Raw genomic sequence first — 23951 nt, forward strand, 5'->3', positions numbered from 1 at the left:
TATACTTTATGTTTACATAATTTATGTTTTAAAACATAAATTCTTTTAGAAAAATCAAACTAAGAAGAATCTAATTAAATTGATCCAAAAACCAAACCGAACTGAATACAAACTGAACTGAATACAAACCCAACCAAACACAAACCGAACCAAACAAACTGTGGTTTACTTCAGTTGAAAAAATACTAGAACTGAACTAACCAAACCGAACCGAACCCGAGCCGAACCGAGAAAATAACCGAAGTGCCCACCCCTAATAAAAATCATGTCATATCAAAACTTTTAGGGCAATTCTCTCGAATAAACATTTTTAAGTTTTAGTCACAAAAATAATATTCGAAGAAGAAAATGACCAAAATAGTTTTTTTTTTTTTTTTGAAATTTTTAACATTTATTTTTTATTTTTTAAAATTTGAAATCCTATCTCCAAAACACACCATTTAACTCTAAACTCTAAGTATAGATTAGTAAATCCTAAGGCAAAAATGTATTTTTATCTTTTAATAAAATTTATTTTAGTTATTTTTTTTTTATTGAAGGCTATTTTTATGAAGATAAATTTCATAGAGAATTTCTCAAAATTTTATTTAATAATCATATAACATGTGTATTGTTATTGGGGCTGAATACAAAGCCGAGTAACATGTGTATTGTTAGTATCTTGTTATTGGGCCCAACCCAAGAAAGATTATTTTATTGATCGCCTTACGCTACAAGAAATGTGTCGTCTTCGCCGGCGACGTCTAAAAGAGGCGGCAATGGAAGTGAAAAGCCCTTAAAAGAAAAAGGAGGGAAAATCAGAAAGAAAGAAAAAATGGAGAAGATAAAGAACTGGAAGCACAAACATGTCTTCCACATTTACCCCACTCTCCACACACTTCATTCTTCTTCTCAACAACTCCATCTAGGGTTTCTGTCTCCTTCTTCTTCCCTCGTAAGTTCCCTCGCTTTCTCTCTCTCTTGTCTAATTAGAGGAAATGTTAATTTTTGGCTTTGTCTGGTTTCACAGTTCCATTGGTTTGTGTCTCTTTTGAGAATGTACTCTACTGTCTGATATCTTCAATTGTTAATTAACTCTGATCTCTTCACGAAGCCTTCTCTTACAGCTGTTAGTGTTCTCTTACAGCTATTTTTTGTCCTGAAATCTGAAGATAATGGAGCCAGTCTATGAAGGTTCAACTTCTACCTTATCTGTTGGCTTCATGGATAGGAGAAGGAGAAGCCCTCTGATTCGTCGACCCCGTGATATAAAAGGGAGCTTGCATAGTTTCACTTTCATGCCACCCTCAAGTGACAACACACTGAAACTGAAGCCTAAGCTTGGCGGTGGCCTTACTCGTACCAAATCCACCACGGTATAATATAAACTCTTTGTCTGTTAGTTATTGTTGAACTTTGTTTTGTTTCTTGCCTAATGTTTTGAGATTAATGCAGGATAAGGTAAAAGGGAATGTACCAGAGCAGAAAACTATGTATCTAGGAGAGATACATCAATCCATGACCGAAAAGACCAAACGAGGTCTTAAAAAACGTTTGTTGGATCAAGAACAAGACAGTGACGATGAGGAGATTAGATACCTCGAGAAGTTAAAGTCTAAAAGGCTCACAAGGGATTATCAGACAAACATTGAAGACAGAGAACATCTCTCATCAGACAAAAAAGCTGTAACTGAAAGGAGTAAGCTGCGGCTGGGAACGGTTGATTCGCTTGTGGAAGGATCAACGAGTGGACACGTTCCTACAACACGTACCCGGGCTCCCACCGGGTCGAGTCCTCTTGAGTTTCCTGATGGCTTACCTTGCCTTTCTTCTAAAAGTGAGTTGCATCTTGTCCCCCTTTCTGATGAATAGCTGCAAATGCTGATTCTGTAAACCCATTTACAGGACAAAAACAGAAGCTTTCTGAGGTAGAGCAACAATCCAAGAAGGCTGAAGCTGCACAGAGACGAAGAATGCTATCTGAAAAGGCTGCTCAAGAAGCTGAGGTTAAGTTCAATACTCCCTCCCTTTCTTTTTATTTGATGTTTTTGGAGTTGTGCACACAAATCAATAAAGCATTTAATTTTATAGATTTTCTAAACAAAAACATCATCAACTACCTAATTAACCATAATTCAACCAATTAGAAAATAATCTGTAGAATATAATAAGTCATATAGCACAAAAATCAATCAATTTTACATTGAAAGTTGAATATTTTATGTAATTTGAAACAAACAAAAAAATCTTGAAAAAATCATCTATTAAAAAAAAGAGGGAGTATATTTATCTGAATAATGCCAAGACAGTCCTGTAACGGTCTAAGATCATCTGTCTTCTTCACCAGGCTGAAGCTATCAGGAAGATACTTGGGCAAGACTCAGGGAGAAAGAAGAAAGAGGAGAAGATTAAGAAACAACAGGAAGAACGAGCTCAGGTACCTTAAAATAGCTGATGATGACATTCTTATCTTTTGTCTCTATCTGTCTCTCTTTGTGTTAACTTCATCTTCACAGGAGAGAGCTACAAGAGCAAGCACACTCGCATCAAACACTGTCAGATTAGTTATTGGTCAAAGTGGAACAACTTTGACGTTTTCTGAAGACATTGGTCTTCCAGATATCTTCAAGCCAATCACCTGCAGGTATATGCAAGAATCTGAGTATAAGTATAGTATATAGAAACCATAATATTTGGAATGTGTGAGGTATTAAACTGTGTTTTTGTATGGATCTTTCTTCAGTTATCCTCCAACACGTGAGAAATGTGTGGGACCAAACTGTGAGAACTCGTACAAGTACAGGGACTCAAAGTCGAAGCTACCACTATGCAGTCTCAATTGTTACAAGGCTATGCAACAACCTTTGATTCATTGTTAATTGCTTAACAGAGTTTTGTTCAAAATGTATTATTAAACACGTAATTGTTTCTTTTAACATGAACAAACCTCCGCCTACGATACTTGTTTTCACTGAAACATTCATCATCAACAAAACCAATCAGTTGACGACAAATTTTGCTTAACAATGAAAGCTCGCACGGTTTAGCTTCTTGGGCCTCATTTTTAAGGCTTAATATTACATTTCCCCTTCAAATATGGGCTCATTGAATAAAAACATTAATTATCAAAGAGGGTTACATTTCGATTGTTAGATCCTTGGGCCTCAAATAACATCATCATTTCAAATTTTGGGCAGTAAGATAAATTAAATTAGAAAAAATAGTCGTTGAGTAGAATTATGGAATTTTACTACTAAACTAAACCACTTTTGTTTTTAGTGTTACATAATTAATACATAAATAATATGTTGACTAGTAGTAAGGTAAACTAAATTTAAAAAACAATATGAAATTTATCACTAAACTATAACCACTTTTGTTTTTAGTGTTACATCATTAATATATAAATAATATGTTGAGTCGTAGTAATGTAAACTAAATTTAAAAAAATATAAAATTTACCACTAAACTACAACCACTTTTGATTTAAATATTACATAATTAATATATAAACAATATGTTAAGCCGTAGTAAAATAAATTAAAACTAAAAAGATAGTGTGGTTGCTAAGAATTGAACTCAAAATACTACGGCCATGATCTTACCACTATATTACAACCATTTTACAATCTTAAAATTATATATTTAGTATATAAACAACCGTAATAAGGTAAATTAAATTTAAAAATATAGTATGACTGACAAGAATTGAACTCAAAACTAATTCCATGGCCACAAATGGAATTATACCACTAAACAACAACCAATTTTGTTTTTAGTGTTACATAATTAATATATAAACAATATGTCAAGCTGTAGTAATGTAGATTAAAACTAAAAAGATAGTATGTCTACTGAGAATTGAACATTAACCTTAACTTGTAAACATGAACCCATCTTGGACATGAGCCACACTATTTGTTTTTCCGATTCCACTCAAATGCCACATTTACACATTAACCAACCAACTTGTGGTGGTCTCTGATGAGCCTACTAGATTAAGCTTTTCAATTTTAGTGGATTAGATTAAGCTTTTCGATTTTAGTGGACATTGAAGAAAAGTTAAATGTGAGATTTGTATGGTTGACTACTTTGAGATAACTAGGAGTGTAGTGTTGGATTCTTTGTTTTATTTAAGAACTTGTAACCATAACAAACTCTAGTGATATACATATCAAATCCAAACTCACAATACAAAAGATATCAAAATCATATTATTCATTTCTAACATCTAAAACATGATTTTTATAACAGTCCTTGGATGCTCATCAAAAATATAGCGAAGAGAGTGGGAATATCCACTAAGAGGATCTGTTAAAGAAAATAAGCTTCTTTTTTTATCAATCATCTGCAAGCATACGATTAATAGTAGATATGCTCAACTAAAATTCAATAAAGCAAACATGAAAAGATAATGATCATCCCTAGATATGTTAAAAGCAAACATGTTTTAATAGCTAATTTGGAATATTCCATATCTAGCCTTGCTGTCTCATAGTCAATTGGGCCTGGAATTGTGAGACTTTCGGCGTCCTACAAAGCAGTGTGTTGAAGTAGCACACGTAAGATTTTTAAAAGATAAACTCGAGGATGTGTGGTCACATCCCCTCTGCAAAGCATTCACTAACAAACAATCGTTGACCAATTCATCTAGAGTAGGGCTTCGAAGCATCCCCACAGCACCCGCATCATGTTTCTTTAAAATGTGATGTATTGAGAATTGAACATTAACCTTAATTTGCGGACATGAACCCATCTTGGACATGAGCCACACTATTTGTTTCCCCGATTCCACTCAAATGCCACAATACACATTAACCAACCAGCTTGTGGTGGTCTCTGATGAGCCTACTAGATTAAGCTTTTCGATTTTAGTGGACTAGATTTAGCTTTTCAATTTTAGTGGACATTGAAAAAAGTTAAATGTGAGATTTGTGTGGTTGACATATTTTGACATAACCAGGGCGGTAGTGTTGGATTCTTTGTTTCATTTAAGAATTTGTAACCGATACATATCAAATCCAAACTCACAATACAAAAGATTTCAAAATCATATTATTCATTTGTAGCATCTAAAACATTATTTTGATAACACTACTTGGATGTTCATCAAAAATATAGCACAGAGAATGAGAATATCCATTAAGAGGATCGTTTAAAAAAACCATTAGAAGCTTGTAACTAAGAAAAAGTTAGTTAATAATGTCTTTGATCAAATCAGAGAATGTGTTAAGATGTCTTTGATCAAATCAGAGACTGTTAAGTTTTTCCAAAGATAAATATATCTATATTATTAATATTGACGTATTTTTTTATATCTTTTAATTTTGCACTAATATTACAACTTGTGCTATTATACATTTCTTTTCATTTATAAATTGGCATAACAAATATATTTATTTACCCTAATCATATGCTATATTTAAATGCACTCGTATCCTTCCTTAGTTACTCTAATAACATACATAATCAAATGAACAAAAAGTCAATTTTAACAAAGAATAAAAAAATCAATAATTTAATCAAAATTAAAATATTTATAACACATTGATTTTATACTATAAGTTTCATTCTATATTTCAAAATTTTAAACCCATTGACTATTTATTTAAATTAGATATGTTCTCTAGATCCAAAGATTCTATTGTTATATTAGAAGGTATATTATTTTGTAGTTTATTACATTTATAATGTCATATTTTAATCTTTTTGAATTAGATTAAACCAAATGAATAACTCACACATTTTTATTTACTGGAAATAGGTATTTTATAGTATTATATAAGCAAAATAACTTATAGACATTTAAATTTAAAAGATAGGATTCAAACCAAAAAAATACATTGTTGTTTTTAAACTGAAACAATTAAACTAAAAAGTTATCCCGGCTGCAAACACTATGGACGGCGACCCTGTTACATCTCAAACAGCCGCTCACTATACACTTGTTCCGCTCCTTTTGTTGCCACAAAGCTTTCTTTAACTTTCTCACGTCTCCTTCTCAGTCTTAAAACTCTGAAGCGTTTTCTATTTGCACCTATGAGAGTGCCTTCCGTCCACAGCCACAACTTATATAGAACTCCAGAGGTGTTGAAATCTCAGGATCCATTTACAGCCATCTCAGGTGATGATTTGGGAGTTACTACCATGGATTCTTCCCCATTCAGCTTTCCATTGTCTGATGATGCTCCGTGTTCAGAACTAGAAACTCCATCATCCTTATGATTTTCGTCATCTGAATTGCTACTGTTATTCTTTTCACTACTTCTCGAGTCCTCTGGTTCCTTAGCTACAATCGACCGTGCTGGAGATCCAGTGGTGCCTTGACTTTTCCTACCGGCTAGCACTGCATGGCTTAGCGTCGAACACAACACGGCAAATACATTTTCTCTTTTCGAATTTTTACCCAGCCGTGGTTTCTTGGACGCCTCTTGTTCCCTTTCTATTAAAGGGGATTTGCGTTTCAGCCTAAGGAGCTCGCCTTCGTCCTCTTCAGAGGCTTCTGGCTGCTTCCGAGGAGGCGGCTTATAGTCTTCATCATCTTCATCGTCCTCATAGTCAACCAAGCCTCCAGACCTCGGGCTATATAGTTGATAGAGGCGCAAAACAAAACCCATCAGACAAAAATGTTTCAAATAATTTTCATTAATTTTCATTGTGGAGCTAAACTACTATACCTGGAAGAAGTAGAGCTTGGAGCCACTCCATTTGAAAGATGAGGAGGCTTCGGTTGTTCTTTCTGTGTATTAGAGGCAGGTTTTTCCTTTTGTGTATTAGAAGCAGATGCAGAATCTTCTTCATCGCTGTCAGTACTTAAATGTGTGAGAAACGTTCAAGCAGAAGAAAAAAAAATAGAATGTTTTAACGGCCAGAGATAAACCTGTCCTCGTTGAAATAATCTTCCTCCTCTTTATCCAATGCACGCTCCTCAACTTTTCTTCTCGGATCAACCTCATCAGCACTGCTTTTCGGTACGGCGCTTTCTAAGCACTGAAGACAACATTGTTTGAACAAAGATACAGACAACTTTTTCTAAAGTAAAAAAAAAAATCCGGATCCTGAAGCAATACCTGCTCATACTTGATCTTAAAAGCCTGGATAGAGGCTAAGCACTGAAACGGAGCCAACCGGTCCCAGAACGTATCAACTATGTATTTGAGCAACAGAGTTGCATTTCCCTACACATAAAGAAAATGATACCATCTATAACTAAATACACAAAAGGGGGAAAAGGATGAAAAAAAACCTTGCGTATGTGCTCAAGCAGATCCAAGACTGCTGAGTTCAACAGATTGTACCGGTTCCCATTGGCAATGAAGACATCCATAACCGGTTTCAGCATGTTGTTCTTAACAACGTAGTTCTGGACAAAATCATCCTGCAATAGAAATATATTCAGAAAGTAAGTCATCTGATGAGATATTATGTAGTCATGATGGAATATCAAAGGTGGTGTCAGTGGAGAAGAAAAGGTTAGTTGTCACAAGCAAGTAGGATAAGTTTATCTAACTACTTCGCAGAAAGCATGAATCGCTATTATACTAATATGATTCAGTTATTCATTTACTGGGAGCGTTCAGGAACTATTTTCAGATGACCAATTGTATATCGTTTCGGGTTCAAATAAATCCACTCACATGCACAGATAGGAGAGTACGGACAAATCTTATAGCAGCAACCACAAGGTATTTTTCCTTTCTCCGTGTGAGATGCAAGACCTTTTCAGTCACATTGTTTTGGAGAAAACTGCATCTGTGAAAAAAGATGAAAGTGCACAAAAGTATTTATTAAACGGGTTCCAGCATGAGAATTAAACAGATTTTTTTTTTTAAATACGCATCAACATGATTACTTTGTTCTGGATGAATCTTGCATGATGCAAAAGCACAACAGTTCACATATGTTCAGTAAGACTTCAGGCTTTGTGCGAATCCTTCTCGCTGGACCTTCGGATGTATTGCCTGACGTCTCAGGACATGAGGCAGTAATAATATCCACTATCTCAGGTAGATGTTTCTCGTAGAAAATATCCAAGATAGTTGATCTCTGCTAAAATGAGATGGGTCAGTAAATAATACAAATCAGGATGTCTATCTACCATATTAGAAGAGAAACATGGGTAGCAACACAGAGACTCAGGGCTTTGAAAATTGTAGCAGATAGCTTGAAAAACACTAGTGAAAACAAAAATTCAAGAAAGAACTTTATAGTCTGCTGATTCAAGGATACGCAAGTTATTGACGGAAACTTTTCTTAGCAAGCTCGACTATAAATGGATTCCAAAGCAGTACAAAAACAGGAGGAGGATACCACCCTCTATATTTATCACAAATTGAAAGGAAAGAAGGATGCACCTGAGCTCCACCAGACAATGCATTTGTATCCAGTAATGTTCGGATTATTTCTTGAAATTGACAATGCATCTTATCACCAAAGTCTTCCATCATTCCCTTCACCTGTTACATAATCAAGAGAGACAACTATAACTCAAATCTAAAACACACAAAAAAGAAAGCAAAAAAAAAAACTTTCAGCTGACGAAACAACCCAAAGGCTTACAAAAAATTACCAGGAGATCGAGAAGGGGGGTTCCTTCTGTGCGAACAACATAAGAACGTAAAAGACTGGGGTCTTGATTCAAGAAAAGAATCAGGATATCTGTTCTGCATCCACAACAATATTACTTTGAGTATGCAGCTTGCAAATAACCACTAAAATTTCTTACAGCCACAAGAAAAAAGAAACAGAGTAACCAGAATGAGCTATCGGCTTTAATAAATAGTATACCCAGTTAATACGAGTTTTTTGTCTGGAATCTGCAAGACTTCCTCTATGACATGAAAAATTCCTTCATTGACAAGGTCCCTGAAAAATAATTGACAAGACAAGTACGATAACTGAGAAACAGATCCCTAAAGAAGATTCTTAAAGAAGCACTTAACAAAGAGAAGGAATTTAGTTTCTGGTGAGTACATACCTAAAAAGCCGCAGCTGCTGCACCACTTGGAGGCTCTTGCTTAAACTACAAAATTCGTGCAAGAAATATACCTATTTTAAAGAGAATGAGGCATATCAGTCCAACTAACTCAACTGAAAAGCAATATTTTTTAACGGTGATGTGTTGAGGCATAAAAGAAAATAACAAATGCCTCTTGAAGTCAGGAAATACCAAATTTTTCTTGGATTCCATAAATGTAGAAGGTGACCTAAACCTTGCAAATAATTCCTGAATAAAAGTGCTATCATCCTTCAGCAATGAAACAACCTGGAGAAAATGCACTTCAGTTAAACAAAATTCTGGAATCCATTATCTCAATGCCATATATTTGAAAGCATTTCCATGGATAACTTACAATGGCATTGTTGGCATGGATAACTGAATTCAAGTTTGCAACAATAGCATCATCTAATACTCTGCCCAGGACAACATCCTGTAAAATGTGACAATAGGTGAGAAACCTAATACCGTAACGAAGAGGCATAAAAGTTGGACGAAAAGTGATGGGATCCAACCTTCAAGTAGCCAATTCTGTACGTTTGGTGTATCTTTGACAGGACTAACGGATCTTTAATTGGTATAGCCTGCACAAATAAAGAGCAAAAATAAAGAGCTATGCTAAACAGCTAAAGAGTAAAGACTCCAAGAATAAAATTTCTAAACATCCTAGATTAATCGCTCTAAATGTCAATGAAAGCAAATCCCAAAGTATCCATAGTGAGCAAATTCTTTTTTAACAAAAACAGAAACTATACCTAACATTTCTAGGATGCATATTCTGTTCTTGTAAAAGGAAAGCGTTTCTAATATTCCTCCAAGTCCAGTCTACGTTAGTGGTCCTGTACTACATGAAATCAGTAACATGAGGGAACATTGTATTACCTCCTTAAAAACGACATGCTCCTTCAGAAAATTCCGGTGATGCTGAGAGTGAGGAACACCGGGATCATCTATCAGAAGATCAACATGCAGCATCAAATATTTGCTAAATACGAGGCAACGGGCAAAAAAAGAGAAAGCAACACATTGGCTATAATATTTGTTGTCGCATACACAAACCCTTAAGAAAAAGTCTATTTGATCCAGCAAGAAACTCTCCACCTAGTAATCAAGAAACATAAGCTCTCGTTGTCCATGTATGACTAAGGATATGAAACCACAAGAACGTTTCTCGAAAGTGTAAATATCTAGAAGGCCTATCCTACATATATCCACCAGCTACAAAACTAAGGGATCATTAGATTCAACTAGTGACATCAAAGTGAAACTTACACTCAAGGCATCCAATAATTTCCATGATCAGCTCATCTCCAAATATTTTCTCCAAGATCTGAGAACTGTTGAGCAAAACTGCATATAAAAGCACAAGAAATGCTGTACATTAAGAGAAAAATAATAAAATGTGGATGGAAAACGTGACAATGATATGTATGTGAATACTAACTGATTCCCTTGACAATATTGAATATCATGTGAAGGCCATCAACATTTTCCAATTCCTCGCATATTTTAAACACAGCCATCAGATTCCGGAAGAAATCATTCTGCACCACGGGAAAAGGTAGCTTTAGGAGATAAACTATTATAATTAGTAAAAAATGAAGAGTTGACATTGACATCACAAACTTTGAGTAACCAAAAGACGAAAACAAATCAATATGGGGCTCTACTATATCAACGGACATGTTATTGCTAGCGGTTGTAACTTGTAAGTAAACATAAATAATATAATACCACTGGAAGAATAAATGAAAAACTTAAGCGTGCAATAAGATTTTCCCGAGCGAGTGCAAGCTTAATATCACACTAAACTGAACTGGCAAGGACAAGAATACTTAATAACTTACATCCTTCAATACAAGTTCAGTTAGACGCATCTGGTCTGTCATGCCACTCTCCGTAACAATCTGCAAGATGGAAAGATAAAACAAAATATTTGAAACTAAACCCAGGAATCACCACACACGAGACATCAAAAAAACATAGGGCCAGTAGAATGTATAACCTTCAGTATTAGGGGAAGTGTACTAAGCTGTACAGCAGGAAGCTCCCTCAACTCGCTATTCAAGCTGTGAAAAGTTTCACCTGCTCAATCACCGATGATTACATAATCAGAAGTAAAATATATATACAACTTGCAAGATGCAGACTGTGTCCTTGGAAAACGATCAAACAATCCAATCACCATGAAAGTGCTGTAGACACTGTCTGCTATCAGTTAATCTGAAATGCAAATGCCAAAGAGGCTAAGGGATGATTCATGATATCTGATAACTCGGTTACAAAGTAAAACCCTCAAGTTACTTTACAGCAAAAATTAAATGAGAACTTTAAATCAAATCAGGATAGAGTCGAATAGATTAAGCATATACTACATATAAGAAGAATATCAAGATTAGTAAGAAGCTAGGTTTCAATCAGCATATAAATGTTGAAACAAATATACACAAAATATTCTGATATTAAAAGGCGGTTCAACAAACCTAGCTAAGAACCATGCATTACTACTACAAAAGCTTGAAACACTATTTAAATTCACTTCCGTGACACAGAACTTAACGTACATAGTAAGTATATGCTAAACAAAAAGCAAGTCACAATTAACAAAGATCAACAAATATAAATCCTCCAGAAGAAAATTCTTACTGTTCAGAGAGCTGAAATGCAAATTCCGTTGCGTAGCGCCGATTTGGTCCCTGAATATTACAAAAACCATAATTGCAGTCAAGAGTACTAACACGTATAAGAATGAAGGATGTCAAGAAGGGGACAATAGGAGAAAATTTCTTCACTAACCATACATAAGAGCACCCAGCAGTCTCTTGAAAGCTCAAAGCCATTTCTGTTGAACGCTCAGGGTCTCTCCATGAGATAATCGTGTCTGTACATTGAATAAATACCACTTATCCACACACACACACAAAAACAGAACCCACGACGGACAAAAAAACCTACCTTCTTGCTTCCTATAAATATCCTCAGGGTTAATGGGATGCACAAGTAACATCGCGTTATCTTCTTCATCGGTTACACAAAGACTGAGCTCTTCGGAACGCTGCATCACATAGCATTTCCATTAAGCAAACAAGTACTGAAAGTTTATTAACCGAATAAGTCAAATAGAATAAAAAAAAAACAGACCTCCACATAGTCGATGCTTACATGCCCGGTCCCTCGATCATCCCATTTACCATCTTCATTCAAATGATAAACCTTCACTCTCTAAAACAAATTGATTCAATTCAACAACAAAAAAAAATCATCAAACACACAACTTTATACCGTTTATATACTGTCAATCAATTGAATTGCACAGTGATTTGCTAGGTAGCTATGAATCAGGGAGCATAGTAACATAACTAATCGAAGAAACCCTAGCTCGAATCAAGTAACCAAAGCGAGAGCGAGACACACACACACCTGCATAGAACTGGAATTGGAATTGGAATTGGAATTGGATTGTGACTTTTCAGGGGCGCCCATGACTGACTTCTCCACCTCCAACACCAAATCGAGCCGAGAAAGTGAAGATGCTGACACCGAAGCAAAATTAGGGTTTTGGAGCAGAACTAGACGCCGGCGATAAAGGCGGGAGATTCAGCTCTCGAAGGGAACGAAATCGAATAGGAAACCCTAATTACCATACGGAGAATCAAAATAAAATTGACAATCTCTCTCTCTCTCTCTCTCTCTCTCTCTAGTTTTTTTTTTCTTCTGCGAAAGCTTTCTCTAACCTTCGAAATGCGAAAGAAGAGAGAAGAAAGGAAAAAAAAAGGAAAATAAAATTAAAGCAGTGGAAAATATTATAGTTCTTCATACGTTATGGTCAATATTCCACTAATACCCCTCAGGAACTATCGATATCTACAAAAAGGGCCATTAAGTGCGAGGCATACATCGCCACGCGCTCTCTTCCCGCGAATCTGCTCGCTCTCATTAGAAATGACAGCCTGGGATATTGGTAGCTCATGTCTGTTAGATTAGTGAGGCTCTGAAGTGCGTTGACTATGTGGTCAAGTAAATACCCACGTGGCTTTAGGTAGTTGGTAGATCGGTCCAAAAGCGCAATAAAAAGGAGAGGCGAGGAATCGAAATCACGGCACGAGCTGTGTATACTTCGTGCACTGAGAAGTGGTTCTTTCGTCATAATCATTACAAATTATTTCTTTTCTTTTACAATAATTACGATTTTTATTTCTGACATAATCACCAATTATAGCCAGGATTTTAACAAATCCACCATGGTTTATCCCAAACACTACGAGTCTGACTGGTGACCATTCTAGAAACAAGAGGAACGAATAGAAAAGGAACGTAGAGGAACAAAATTGCAGGAATGAAAAGGAATGGTTGTTCCATCCCATATTTAACAAGGAATTAATTTGTTCTTTATTTCTCTACAAAAAGAGGAATGGTAGGGAATGAAAAGGAAAAATTATTCCTTATGAATGGTGATTTTTTTAAGGAATGTTAGGGAATGCATTTGTTCCTCGTCGTTCCTTGGTCACCATTCATACCCTACGTCTAATCACATTTTTAACAACGGGGTTTCTTATTCGATACAGTGTGATCTTCATGTTATAAGTAAGTCGAAAACTGAGGAGAAAATAATCAAAAATTAATTTAATTTTCTTCTGGCCATGGATTTATTTTCATCAATATACTTAAAAACTATTATAAATGTGATTTTAACTAATTAGGCATATACTAAGATTAGAGACGATGGCACGCTTTGATATTCACACACGGTTTCCATTCACAAAACAAACAATAAAGTACACCAAACAGTGTCAATGGTCCATCAACTATGTGGTGACATTTATACACCAGCTTAAACTAGAGAAAACCAATATAGAAGTTTGGCAAACTAAAACAAGGAGACAAAAGGAGTGCCAAAGTTAAATACCCATTACTCTCCTGCAAACAAAACCTAGAAACATAACATGCATTGTTTAATACGAACCAATCATATAGATTCACTACGTTCCCTAGACATGGAGAAGAAGTCTGAAACAGTCTACACCATTAAACAAGCTAAACCAAATCAAGAAATGCAAAATATAAGAGCAAATGATATTAAAAGGGTACATAAACATAATCAAAAATAGAACTGAAACAGTCTCAACTTCATGAAAAAAAAACCACAAAAATAAAAAGCTTATCCCTCAACGCTAGCATTCTCGCCGCTCTTAACGTTGTGCTTCCTCGCGTACCTCTGGTTCCTCAAGAACTTAGGGTCCATCTGTAACAACATTTCATCAAAATCAAACTCTAAAACCAAAAAATCAAAATCTGGAACGTTAGGTTCTGAGCTGTGATGAAAGACTTACTCCTCTGGTGGGAGTGTGACGGTGCCTCCTAGGCTTCTTGATTCCGTTCTTGTGTGCCTTAGCAGACTGGTTATGCGCTGTGTGATTCTTTGACTTGGCCATCTCTGTGTAAAAAACTATTCAATCAAACCACGAACAAAAAACAAGAAGAAAGAAAGAGAAGTATCGTCGGAGAGAAGTGGCTAACCTGCGTCGGATAGATCTGCTCGGCTAGAGTTGCTTACGGCGATACAAATACAACAAAACCCTAGCTTCTTGTTGAATTTATAGTGAAGTTTAAATGACTAAAATGGCCCTAATATATCGTATGGGCCACAAATACATATTTGGGCCCTGCTTTCATTTATATTAAGCCTACCAAATGAACCCAAAATCATGATACATCTGGAAAAACATCAAGTTTGACTATTAACAGTAACTTGGAATGCAAACTTTGAATAGAATTAACTGATATACATTAAAGATATACTAGAAGTCTAGAATAGATGATCATTAAAGCATTACGATCAGTACAAATGAAATGTAAAAGTGTTGACATCAAACGCCATGCAATCTCTACACAGACAACCAAAGAAACTGTAGATAAAGATGAATCTAAACACTTTGGATGCTATATATGGACATATGTTTCAGAAAGCCTGTTTGGTTGAAAGCATCTAAAAATGTAAGTTATTTAAACATCTACCGGATCCTATAACGAGTAGTAGTACTATGTGTGCAAAGATGCTAAACTAAAAGTTTGCACCTAAAAAACCACTTAGCTATCTTCTGCTTCTTTACTTCTCTTCTCAACTCTGATGACTCTTTCTTTATCAGCCTTTTGTAGCAGCCACAGTTTCCTCTATTTTAACGCAGTGACAATATTCTCTTGTTGCTTTTGTCTGGCCTTAACATATACTATACATACCCCTTACGATATGTTACGAAGGAGAGGAAGCTGTTGTTATATCTCAACCATAAATCTGTATCTGAGGGATAACTTGAAAACGAGTTAACAAGTAATTTACATGGGTTGCATGCAATAATCACAAAGCATGCATTTGTTTTGCTTTACCATTTAGATGTTGTGGGCAGGTACTTAAGAGATGATCAGAAAGCATGTTTGGTCTTAATGTTGAATTCGAAAGCATCTAAATTATGTAAACATCTACTGAATCATATAACAAGTAGTACAAAGTATACAGTATGCCAAAACTATAAAGGCATAGACAGCAGTCCCTTTTATAAGAGTTTATCAAAATATAATTAATATAAATTTAAAAACAAAATAAAAATAAACACTAGAAAAATGAATAAAAATTATCTAAGAAATTTACTTTTTTAAGGGACTTGATTTACACATGTTTCTATCCACCAAATTTTTACGCTTTTAATTTTAATTATAAGTTGAGAGACTGAGTTTAAGAAACCTATTACTAATGATGCTATGAAGTTTGCACCTAAAGCCACTTAACTATCTTCTGCTTCTTTACTTATGTTCTTAACTCTAATGTATATTTCTTTATCAGACTTTAGTAGTAGTCCCTTAGAGCATGTTTATTGGGGGATTCTTAGGTTGGGTTTTTTAGCGGAATATAAAAAACTGTCACTTAACTTTTAACTAAAAAAGTTAAGAATCTGCTCTTAAATAAGATATTTAAAAATTAAGAAACAGGTTCTTACATTGCGCTAAGAACTCCATCCTAAGAATCCTCCATTAAAATGCTCTTAACTCCTCTTTTAACAGCAAGGTTCCTCTGTTTTAAAGCAGTGAACATATTCTCTTGTTGCTTTTGTTTGGCCTTAACATATACATTTTACTATACATGTCAGTTATAATGTACTATAAGAGGAAGTCGGGGGACAATGGATAGTAAGCTGTTGTTGTATCCTGACCCTGAATCTGTATCTGAAAGATCTTCAGAACCTTTTTCATTGTCCTTAAAGGGAACTGGATTCACTTTCTTCTTTCTCTTTCTTTTTTTATTCTTCTCAAAAGGATTTGCTTTCTTTACTTTTCTAGTTTTTTCTTCTACTTGATAGCTTGAACCACCCATATCTCCAAGAACGTCCAAGAATCTCACACCGCATCCCATTATCCTCAACTTCTGAGAATCAGATTCCACGCTTTCCCATTTCCAAGACCCCTTCAGTCTCTGCTCATTTACAATTTGAAAAACCAACCAAAACTCCACCACTTCTCCATGATCCTTGTCTTTTTCCAAAGAGAAAGAACCCTCGAATGTAAACAAATGATCTCTCACAAGTTTCTCCTTTGCAAAAAAGCACAAACCATGACCTACTGGATCAGCCTTGCGTGTGTAAAAAATGCACCAAGATACACCAAACGTCCTTGGTGTGCCAGAGAAAGAGCTCAGCAAAACACAAGCCTTGAACCGCAAGTTATCAGGAATGTCCCTATCTTTGATGAAAGGGATTGTTAGAAAACTTCCAGTACATTGATGGTGGAAGTATGAAGGTAGTTCTCCACCGGGCAAGACAGCAAGACTTGAAGCTGATGTCTGTATGAGTTCTCTCGCTTCTTCATTCAGTTTCAAGCAGTTGTCAAAATGGACATTGACTTGTGGATTGTAAAAGAAACCATCTACTGTCTCCAGCAACTCACAGTTACATGCATCTAGGTATATGAGGGAACCTGGAAGTTGGTGGAGTGAGACAAGGTTCTTGCACCCATTAAGGTCAAGATGAAGAGACCGGTCTTCTTCTTCTTCTTCACCACACAAGTCCAACACTTCCATGCTGTCATCAGGAACGTTTGAGAACACCTTCAAGCTTTTGCAACCTCTCATGCTCAAATCAACAAGATAGAGCCAATAATTTATTGATAAAGGAACTTTTTCGATACCGGTGTTCTCCAGATTGAGACGCTCAAGTCTTGTAGAAATCTCTGGAAACGTTTTCAATCGTGTGCAGTGACTGAGATCAAGAGAAGACAGAGATCTCATGTTGATGTTTGTAGGAATGATCTTCAGCTTCTTGCATCCCACCATACTTAGACTTGTAAGACGTGAGAGATTCTTGATCCATGCAGGAACTTCTTGTATTCCTGTCTCGCTTAAGTCCAGCGCCTGAATGCTATTAGGAACTCTAGGGAACACCTTGAGGCTATGACACTTCGTCAATGCTATTGTATGAAGATGTGACAAAAGCTTGATCCATGAAGGCATTTTTTTAATCTTTGTATCACAGTACAGAGACAATGTTACACCTGTTGTGTCCACATCACGAAGAACTCTCAACCCTGAGCACTCAAAGACCTGGATTTGAGAAGGAGACTTCCACAAGCTGATCTTGGCAGAAAGATCTTTCGGCGTTGGACATCCTTTTAATCTCAACTCAACTAAACTCTCGAGGTTATTAACAGAGGAGGGAAGCTCCTCCAGATTTCTGCAACCAGTGAGTATCAATGCCTCAAGATTAGTGGCATTTGATAGATCAGGGACCTTTCTCAAGTGATAGGAGTAAGACAGATCCATCCTCTTCAGGCACCTGAGCGGCTGCACAGAAAATGTTTAAGAATTAGATTAGCACACAAAGTATTAAAGACAAAATATCTCATATAGGAAGTTTGAAGAGATCTTAAGTGATATATAAGAGAAAGTAATATATAAGAGAGATTGGTCAATTGTTTTTAAGTTGGAAACTCATCTAACTTAAAATGAGATCAGAGCCCGATCCATACAATCCAACCCGATCTACATCAATACAATCCAAAGTTGGCGCAAGTTGGAAGGGATCGGATCTTAAGTTGGAAGCCATCTAAGTTGACACAAAGTATGTTTATTATGAAAGCTAGTAGTACTTACAGCTGGAGTTCCTTCCCACAGCTTCTCAAGGTGGCTGTGTTGCATCTTAAGGTTTACAAGAAACTCGGCACGGAACTCACAAGGCAAAAAACTCATGGGAAACCTGTACCAATGTAATAATCTAAGCTTACGAGGCAGGTTGTTCAGACCCCTTGGTAAGATCAGTTTGTTGTCATTGTAGACTCTTAAGAACTGAAGACGAGACATTCCTTCAAAGGCTCTCTCGTCAAGGCTTAGCTCTTCCTTGACTGCATTTATGTCAAGATCTATGCCTAGAACAGCTCCAGAGACCTGAAGAAACAAAACACATATGGTTTAGTTTATCAAATGATAGCAAAGGCCAAGAAAGACTGTTAAAAACTTACTGTAGTGTCTGAGAGCACGTCACAGATACCATGAGCATCCATCAAGAATCTACGTCTCTTAGGCTCATTTATGTCTTCTTTGCCGATGATTTCTTTACCCATTTGTTGTAATAAACTATGCATCAGCAAGTAATCTACTCTGTTGATAGATACGAGAGATCTCTCAGTTAAGACCTGAAGCCCATGCTTGACGTCCAAGTCACTCTCCTCAAGACACTCTAACATGTCTTTAGCTTTCTCATGTTTGAAAAAACATGCTATATGAAGAAACAGAGTTTTATCTTTATCGCATAAAGCATCATAGCTGAGCCTTAATACTTTCTCAATGTTTCCATCCAAGCTTGTCCTTAGTCTAGGAAGTGCATGTGTCCACTCATCTTTGGACATTCCTCGCATATATGAACCAAACACACTTAGACCTAAAGGAAGCTTACCTGCAAGGCTTACAACTTCCATGGTGAGCTCCTCGAAACCAGCATAGGGAGACTTCTGACCAAAAGCAGACAGACAAAGGATCTCAAGAGCTTCAGACCAACGTGGATAACCAACATGGTAAACATGGTTGATCCCATGTGCCTTTAGAACTTTGATATCCTTTGTTGTAATGATAATCCTGCTTCCGCAGCCAAACCACTGAGTTTTACAAGCCATGGCCTGTAGCTGCATTGCTTCTTCAACATCATCAAGAACTACAAGTACTTTCTTGTCTTTCAGCCGTGCTTCAGCCACACCCAAGTGATCTATCTTCAGATCCTTATGATCTAAGGTCTTAGACAGAAGCTGTTCTTGTAAATGCAACTTGAACGCAGTATCATCATTGTACCCTCTCTTTGTACTCTCCACAAAAGCAGTGTGTGTAAAGTCATGAGAGATTATGCTGAACAAAGTTCTGGCAATGGTGGTTTTTCCGATCCCTGCAGGACCCCAGATTCCAACCATCCTCACTTCATCTGAGGCTAAGGACAAAACTGAACTTATCTCCGTGATGTGAGACTCAATGCCAACTAATTCATCTAAACCACTTGAGGGTGCAGCAACATTTAACATGTTTGAAACATCTTTAGCAACTTTCTCGATCATGTCCGCTTCATTGTTCCTAACAAATGAGAGACCAATCACATTTGCTTCATTAACTACCTCTGCCTAGAAACATTCCTTAAACTAAAATGCAGTACTAGTGTTAATTGATTTTAAACTATACTATACGGTAAAAACTCTATAAATTAATATTTGATAAATTAATAAATTTCATCGGTCTCGAATGATTCAAAATATAATACAAATCAATAAGATAATAAGATAATAATTTTATAGAAAATCTTATGTAAATATGTGATCTCATCAAAATCATAAATTAATAATTTATTTATACAGTTTATGTAAGTACAAACAAAACAATGTATTGTTTGTTTTATAGTCACAATTGAGCTTATCTCTATTTTTTCTCTAACACTTCATTATATTTTGATAATATTCAATAAAACTATATCTAAAAATACATTTAAATTCTATGAAACCTATTTCATATACACAAAATAAAAATAATTTAAAGTTAGATTTCTAAAATTTAAATCAATTGTTTGTCTTATTTTATAAAAATATATTGTAGAATAAAAAAACTACAAATAATTTTTTGTAAATTAATAAATTTATAAAATATTATAGTCCTAATATTATTAATTTAGAAACATGAGAAGGTATCAAGATGACTAACCAGCTCCTTGAGTCGTAGCCAGCGATCTTGGCCACTTCCTCTAGAGCTTCTCTCCATCTTGCAACGTCCTCCACTGTTTTCCCCACACAAGTTTTCTCGAAGACATTTCCAAATTCTCCAGACTGCTTCTTTACATCAGATGGATCCACTTCATAGAATATGATCATCACTATTTGATCCAGCTCTTTCCTGCACTTGATGATCTCCACCAACTCATTCAAACACCATGTTGAAGAAGCGTAGTTTTTGGAGATAAGGACAACTGATATCTTTGATCTTCTTATAGCTTCTATGAGCTCAGGACCAATGGACTTACTCCTGTCGATATCGTTATCAATGAATAGGGTGATTCCCTTTCTTTCGATTTCTTTTTGAATGTGGCTGAGAAAGCCTCTGCGGACATCTTCACCACGGAAGCTAGGAAAGACTTGGTGTCTCCAGTTTCGAGACACAGAAGATGGAAGAGAGGAAGGAGACAAAGAAGATGAACGTGGGGAAGGAGACAAGGAAGAAGCTATTAAATCTTTATTTTGATGGAGTTTGTATCTTCTATAAGCCATAAGAAACGTTGTAACCAAAAGCGTCAAGAAGCCTATTGCAGGATATAAACTAGGAGAATCCATTAGTATGGCAGAGAGAGAGGATCAAGATCAGAAGGAATGGTTTTAAAATGTGAAATGATTAACTAAGAAGTTATGTTTATATTGTGTGTAACACAGAGCGATGACTAATGACTCCATTGACTGACTTTATTAATATCAGCAAGGCAGGAAGCTTCGTGCAGTTTTCTTATCCCAAAAAGCTATCTTTCCACAGAAACTTTGGGACATCTGAGAACCTTTCAAGGTAAGTACGTTCGCACCATCATATAAGTCTTTCTTTGCCACTGGGACATTTCCAGGAAGTTTTAATATATTTTCTGTAGACTAAGACAACTTGGGCATCAAGGTTTGTGAGTGGTAAGAAAGTCAAAACATTGACTGAAAACAGAATTTGACTCCATCCTTTAAAAGTTGTAAAAAGACAAGAACCCCATTATATGATCTTGAACCACTTTTGATCTTTGCATACCGAATTTATGTTGGGTTGGGCTTGCCGGGACCATAACAAACCCCATTACTCTCACGTGCTAACCGGCTAATATCCCCTATATATTAAAAAGAGAAGCATTATAACATTTTTTGTAGGCACGTGTTATCACCACAATCATTTTTAGAATCTTTAGAAAGATATGTTGGTCCATTAAAATATACAATAAACTTTTTATTAAACTAATCATAAATTGATTATTAATGTTCTTCATTATTTCCTTAAATAAAAATAACAGAATTACCAAATGTGGATAAAGTATATATGACAATTAATGATTTTAAATAATAAAGATTTGATAAAAATTAGTCTATTTTCTATCATTTTTTAAATTTAACATATTAAAATAAATTAAACAACCACATTAATATAGTAAAAATTTATATTTTTCTGTATATGTTATATTTTGAAATTTTAAAAATGAATATAAATGACCAAAGTTGTCAAAAATCTCACATTGAATTTTTCATGGTTTAATTTTTTGTTATAACAAGATATAAATGATTACAAAATTATATAATAAGAAGTCTCATTTAATAAATATTAATATTTTTTAAAATAAATTATGTACCATATAACATATGTATTTTAATTTTGAAAGTTGCTTTGATTTTTCGTTTGATAAAAAATTTGAACAAATATTGACAACTTAATATTTAGTTTTAAAACTTTTCATAATGTTTTAAAAATTATAAATGACTAAAACTATTAAACATCCCACAAAAAATTGTTATCGGTAATTCAAAACTTTTGTTACAGAAAATACAAATGATCAAAAAACAATACGAGTATAAAATATTATTTAACAGGTATCAATATTAAAAATTAAAAATGTACTATATATCTATGTTAATATCATTAAAACTTAATTTTATATCATATAAAATAGAAAAAGTGTTTGTTTGAATTAATAAAATTTATTTATGTGTTTGCACCAATTTAATCATATACGTAATATTTACTGAGTTTATAATTATCAATATATATGTATTATTTAATAATATGTAAAAAAACATGTAATACGTAAAACTAATTTATATAATATTTATCCCGTGCCTACCTAGTTTTCACATTGTTTAGGAGACGCATAAGTCATAGCTGAAGTTAAATCTTAAAAGGAAAGTTAAACAAAAGAAGAAGATACGATCACATGGTGGATGAGTAACCCATGGCTTTCAGAGGGATGTGATTGGCCTAACCTAGAGCTCTTGGGATTAGCGAGGCATTGCATCTTTTGTCCTCGAGGATAATTCGTGTAAATGTTTTGATGTTTGGTAGGACGTAAGTATTGTAAATATTGTTTCGTTTTGTTACCGAACTGTGTACAGTAAAAAGTATTGCGTCATCACAAAGAGAATGTTAGCTAATGACACGGATACAACATACTCTTGCATCCCCACTTTGTATATTAAAGGCGAATAGATGACTACAACTAAGGCAAGTAGTGAGATCAGATTCTGACTACGCCTCCCTAACCGCGAAATCAAAGGCGAGTTCAAAAGATCTGGAAACTTCTTCATAAGGGTACTGACATGGGAGACAGGTTCGGCAAAAAAGAAATACCTGAAGAGCATCACTGCATAGAATGTTGTGGCACTCACGGCTCAGTGTTTGAAGAACCGAGACTTTGATGGGTCATGTTTTGGCCAGAGAAGATTGATTGATATGGCTAGAGCCAAGAGCGAGACTAGAGTCATCATGTACCATATTCCTCTGCTTACAACACATCTCTTTTACTCATCATCCTCACATCTGTTTTATTCATCATCCTCTCCATTCTCAGATTTATTGGCAGACTCAAGGGATGAGCAAAGAGGGCTTTAGTAGGGGTTATTGGTTCTATGATTTTAATGGATTTGAGAATTCTTCTAGGATTTAAGAAATCCGTTGATTCTTAAATCAGACATATAGATTTCGAAATCAAACATACGGAATTCAGAATCAAAATAAATGGATTATTAAAATCAATCAAATGGATTTGCAATAAATTCAGCTTTATAATAAAACAAAGTATATTGCATCCATGCATTCGATTGAGAGTAGGTAGAATTCGTCTCTCTACCGTAAATTTGCTGAATGTACCATTACTGTCACGCAAACCCGAAGCAACTGCATCTAAAAGTAAATCGATCAAAGTTTTATTTTCTTCAGGACTCCATTGAATATATGAACCTTTTTCTCGTTCTTGCGATGGGTCTTGTGTTTCTTGATGTGATTCTCCCATTGATGCTTCTGGTTTTAGGTTTTATGTGTTTGTGTGTTTATAAAATTATGTATGTATAATGAAGATTATATAGAAATCATGACACATGTTATGGAAAACGGAAAATCAATATAGAAATAATAGAAAATAAAAAAATCAGGAAATATAATTTTTTGTTCAAAAGAAACGACATACTCCTACCAAAAAAGAAACGATGACATATTCTACTGAAAAATGGAAGTTGGTGTTATAATAGAATATTGCATGATGAAAGTGCCATGGATTATTTGAAATTTTTGTTGTATACGTGAGATATTGGACATTTTTTGTTAGAGAAAAATTTATAAGACAAATCCATTCAAAATAACAAGCTATAACTCAATATTTGTTTCTTTGTATTTTACTCTCTAAAACACTTATAAATCTATTCAAATCCAAATTCAAATCAAATGCTTAATCAAATCCTT

The 23951-nt window shown here is 35.0% G+C and overlaps 4 protein-coding genes across 5 annotated transcripts; 1 reads left to right on the forward strand and 3 right to left on the reverse strand.

Moving 5' to 3' along the window:
* Positions 1-1138: 1138 nt before the first annotated feature.
* On the forward strand, positions 1139-2941 carry LOC106333639 (INO80 complex subunit B-like). Its single transcript, XM_013772060.1, has 6 exons — positions 1139-1355; positions 1435-1816; positions 1885-1985; positions 2327-2416; positions 2496-2623; positions 2723-2941. The coding sequence occupies exons 1-6, from the start codon at positions 1155-1157 to the stop codon at positions 2856-2858; spliced, it is 1038 nt and encodes a 345-aa protein (XP_013627514.1). The 5' UTR covers positions 1139-1154; the 3' UTR covers positions 2859-2941.
* A 2784-nt stretch (positions 2942-5725) lies between these two features.
* LOC106335888 (serine/threonine-protein phosphatase 4 regulatory subunit 3-like) lies at positions 5726-12729 on the reverse strand. 2 transcript variants are annotated; one of them, XM_013774551.1, is made up of 24 exons: positions 12398-12729; positions 12119-12199; positions 11933-12032; positions 11774-11858; positions 11624-11673; positions 10983-11062; positions 10825-10884; positions 10422-10521; positions 10250-10327; positions 9860-9927; positions 9493-9561; positions 9333-9410; positions 9149-9244; positions 8957-9027; positions 8767-8844; positions 8549-8642; positions 8334-8435; positions 7832-8025; positions 7617-7731; positions 7226-7357; positions 7050-7157; positions 6860-6969; positions 6657-6782; positions 5726-6561 (listed from the first exon to the last, which is right to left on the reverse strand). In XM_013774551.1, exons 1-24 carry the CDS (start codon positions 12458-12460, stop codon positions 6078-6080), a joined length of 2622 nt encoding a protein of 873 aa, XP_013630005.1. In that variant the 5' UTR covers positions 12461-12729; the 3' UTR covers positions 5726-6077. The 2 variants fall into 2 exon arrangements, 1 of the variants encoding a protein (XP_013630005.1); XR_001268779.1 differs by lacking the exons at positions 5726-6561; positions 6657-6782; positions 6860-6969; ... (1 more) ...; positions 7226-7357; positions 7617-7731 and having other exon boundaries at positions 7835-8025; positions 8549-8637.
* Positions 12730-14012: 1283 nt separating this feature from the next.
* On the reverse strand, positions 14013-14559 carry LOC106332902 (60S ribosomal protein L29-2). The gene is made up of 3 exons (XM_013771393.1): positions 14495-14559; positions 14308-14411; positions 14013-14219 (listed from the first exon to the last, which is right to left on the reverse strand). The coding sequence occupies exons 2-3, from the start codon at positions 14407-14409 to the stop codon at positions 14136-14138; spliced, it is 186 nt and encodes a 61-aa protein (XP_013626847.1). The 5' UTR covers positions 14410-14411; positions 14495-14559; the 3' UTR covers positions 14013-14135.
* Positions 14560-16024: 1465 nt separating this feature from the next.
* LOC106332440 (disease resistance protein TAO1-like) lies at positions 16025-20840 on the reverse strand. The gene is made up of 4 exons (XM_013770899.1): positions 20193-20840; positions 18479-19574; positions 18114-18404; positions 16025-17804 (listed from the first exon to the last, which is right to left on the reverse strand). The coding sequence occupies exons 1-4, from the start codon at positions 20813-20815 to the stop codon at positions 16116-16118; spliced, it is 3699 nt and encodes a 1232-aa protein (XP_013626353.1). The 5' UTR covers positions 20816-20840; the 3' UTR covers positions 16025-16115.
* Between the last annotated feature and the right edge of the window lie 3111 nt (positions 20841-23951).

This window comes from Brassica oleracea, chromosome C3 (genome assembly GCF_000695525.1).
Source record: "Brassica oleracea var. oleracea cultivar TO1000 chromosome C3, BOL, whole genome shotgun sequence".
NCBI lineage: Eukaryota > Viridiplantae > Streptophyta > Magnoliopsida > Brassicales > Brassicaceae > Brassica > Brassica oleracea.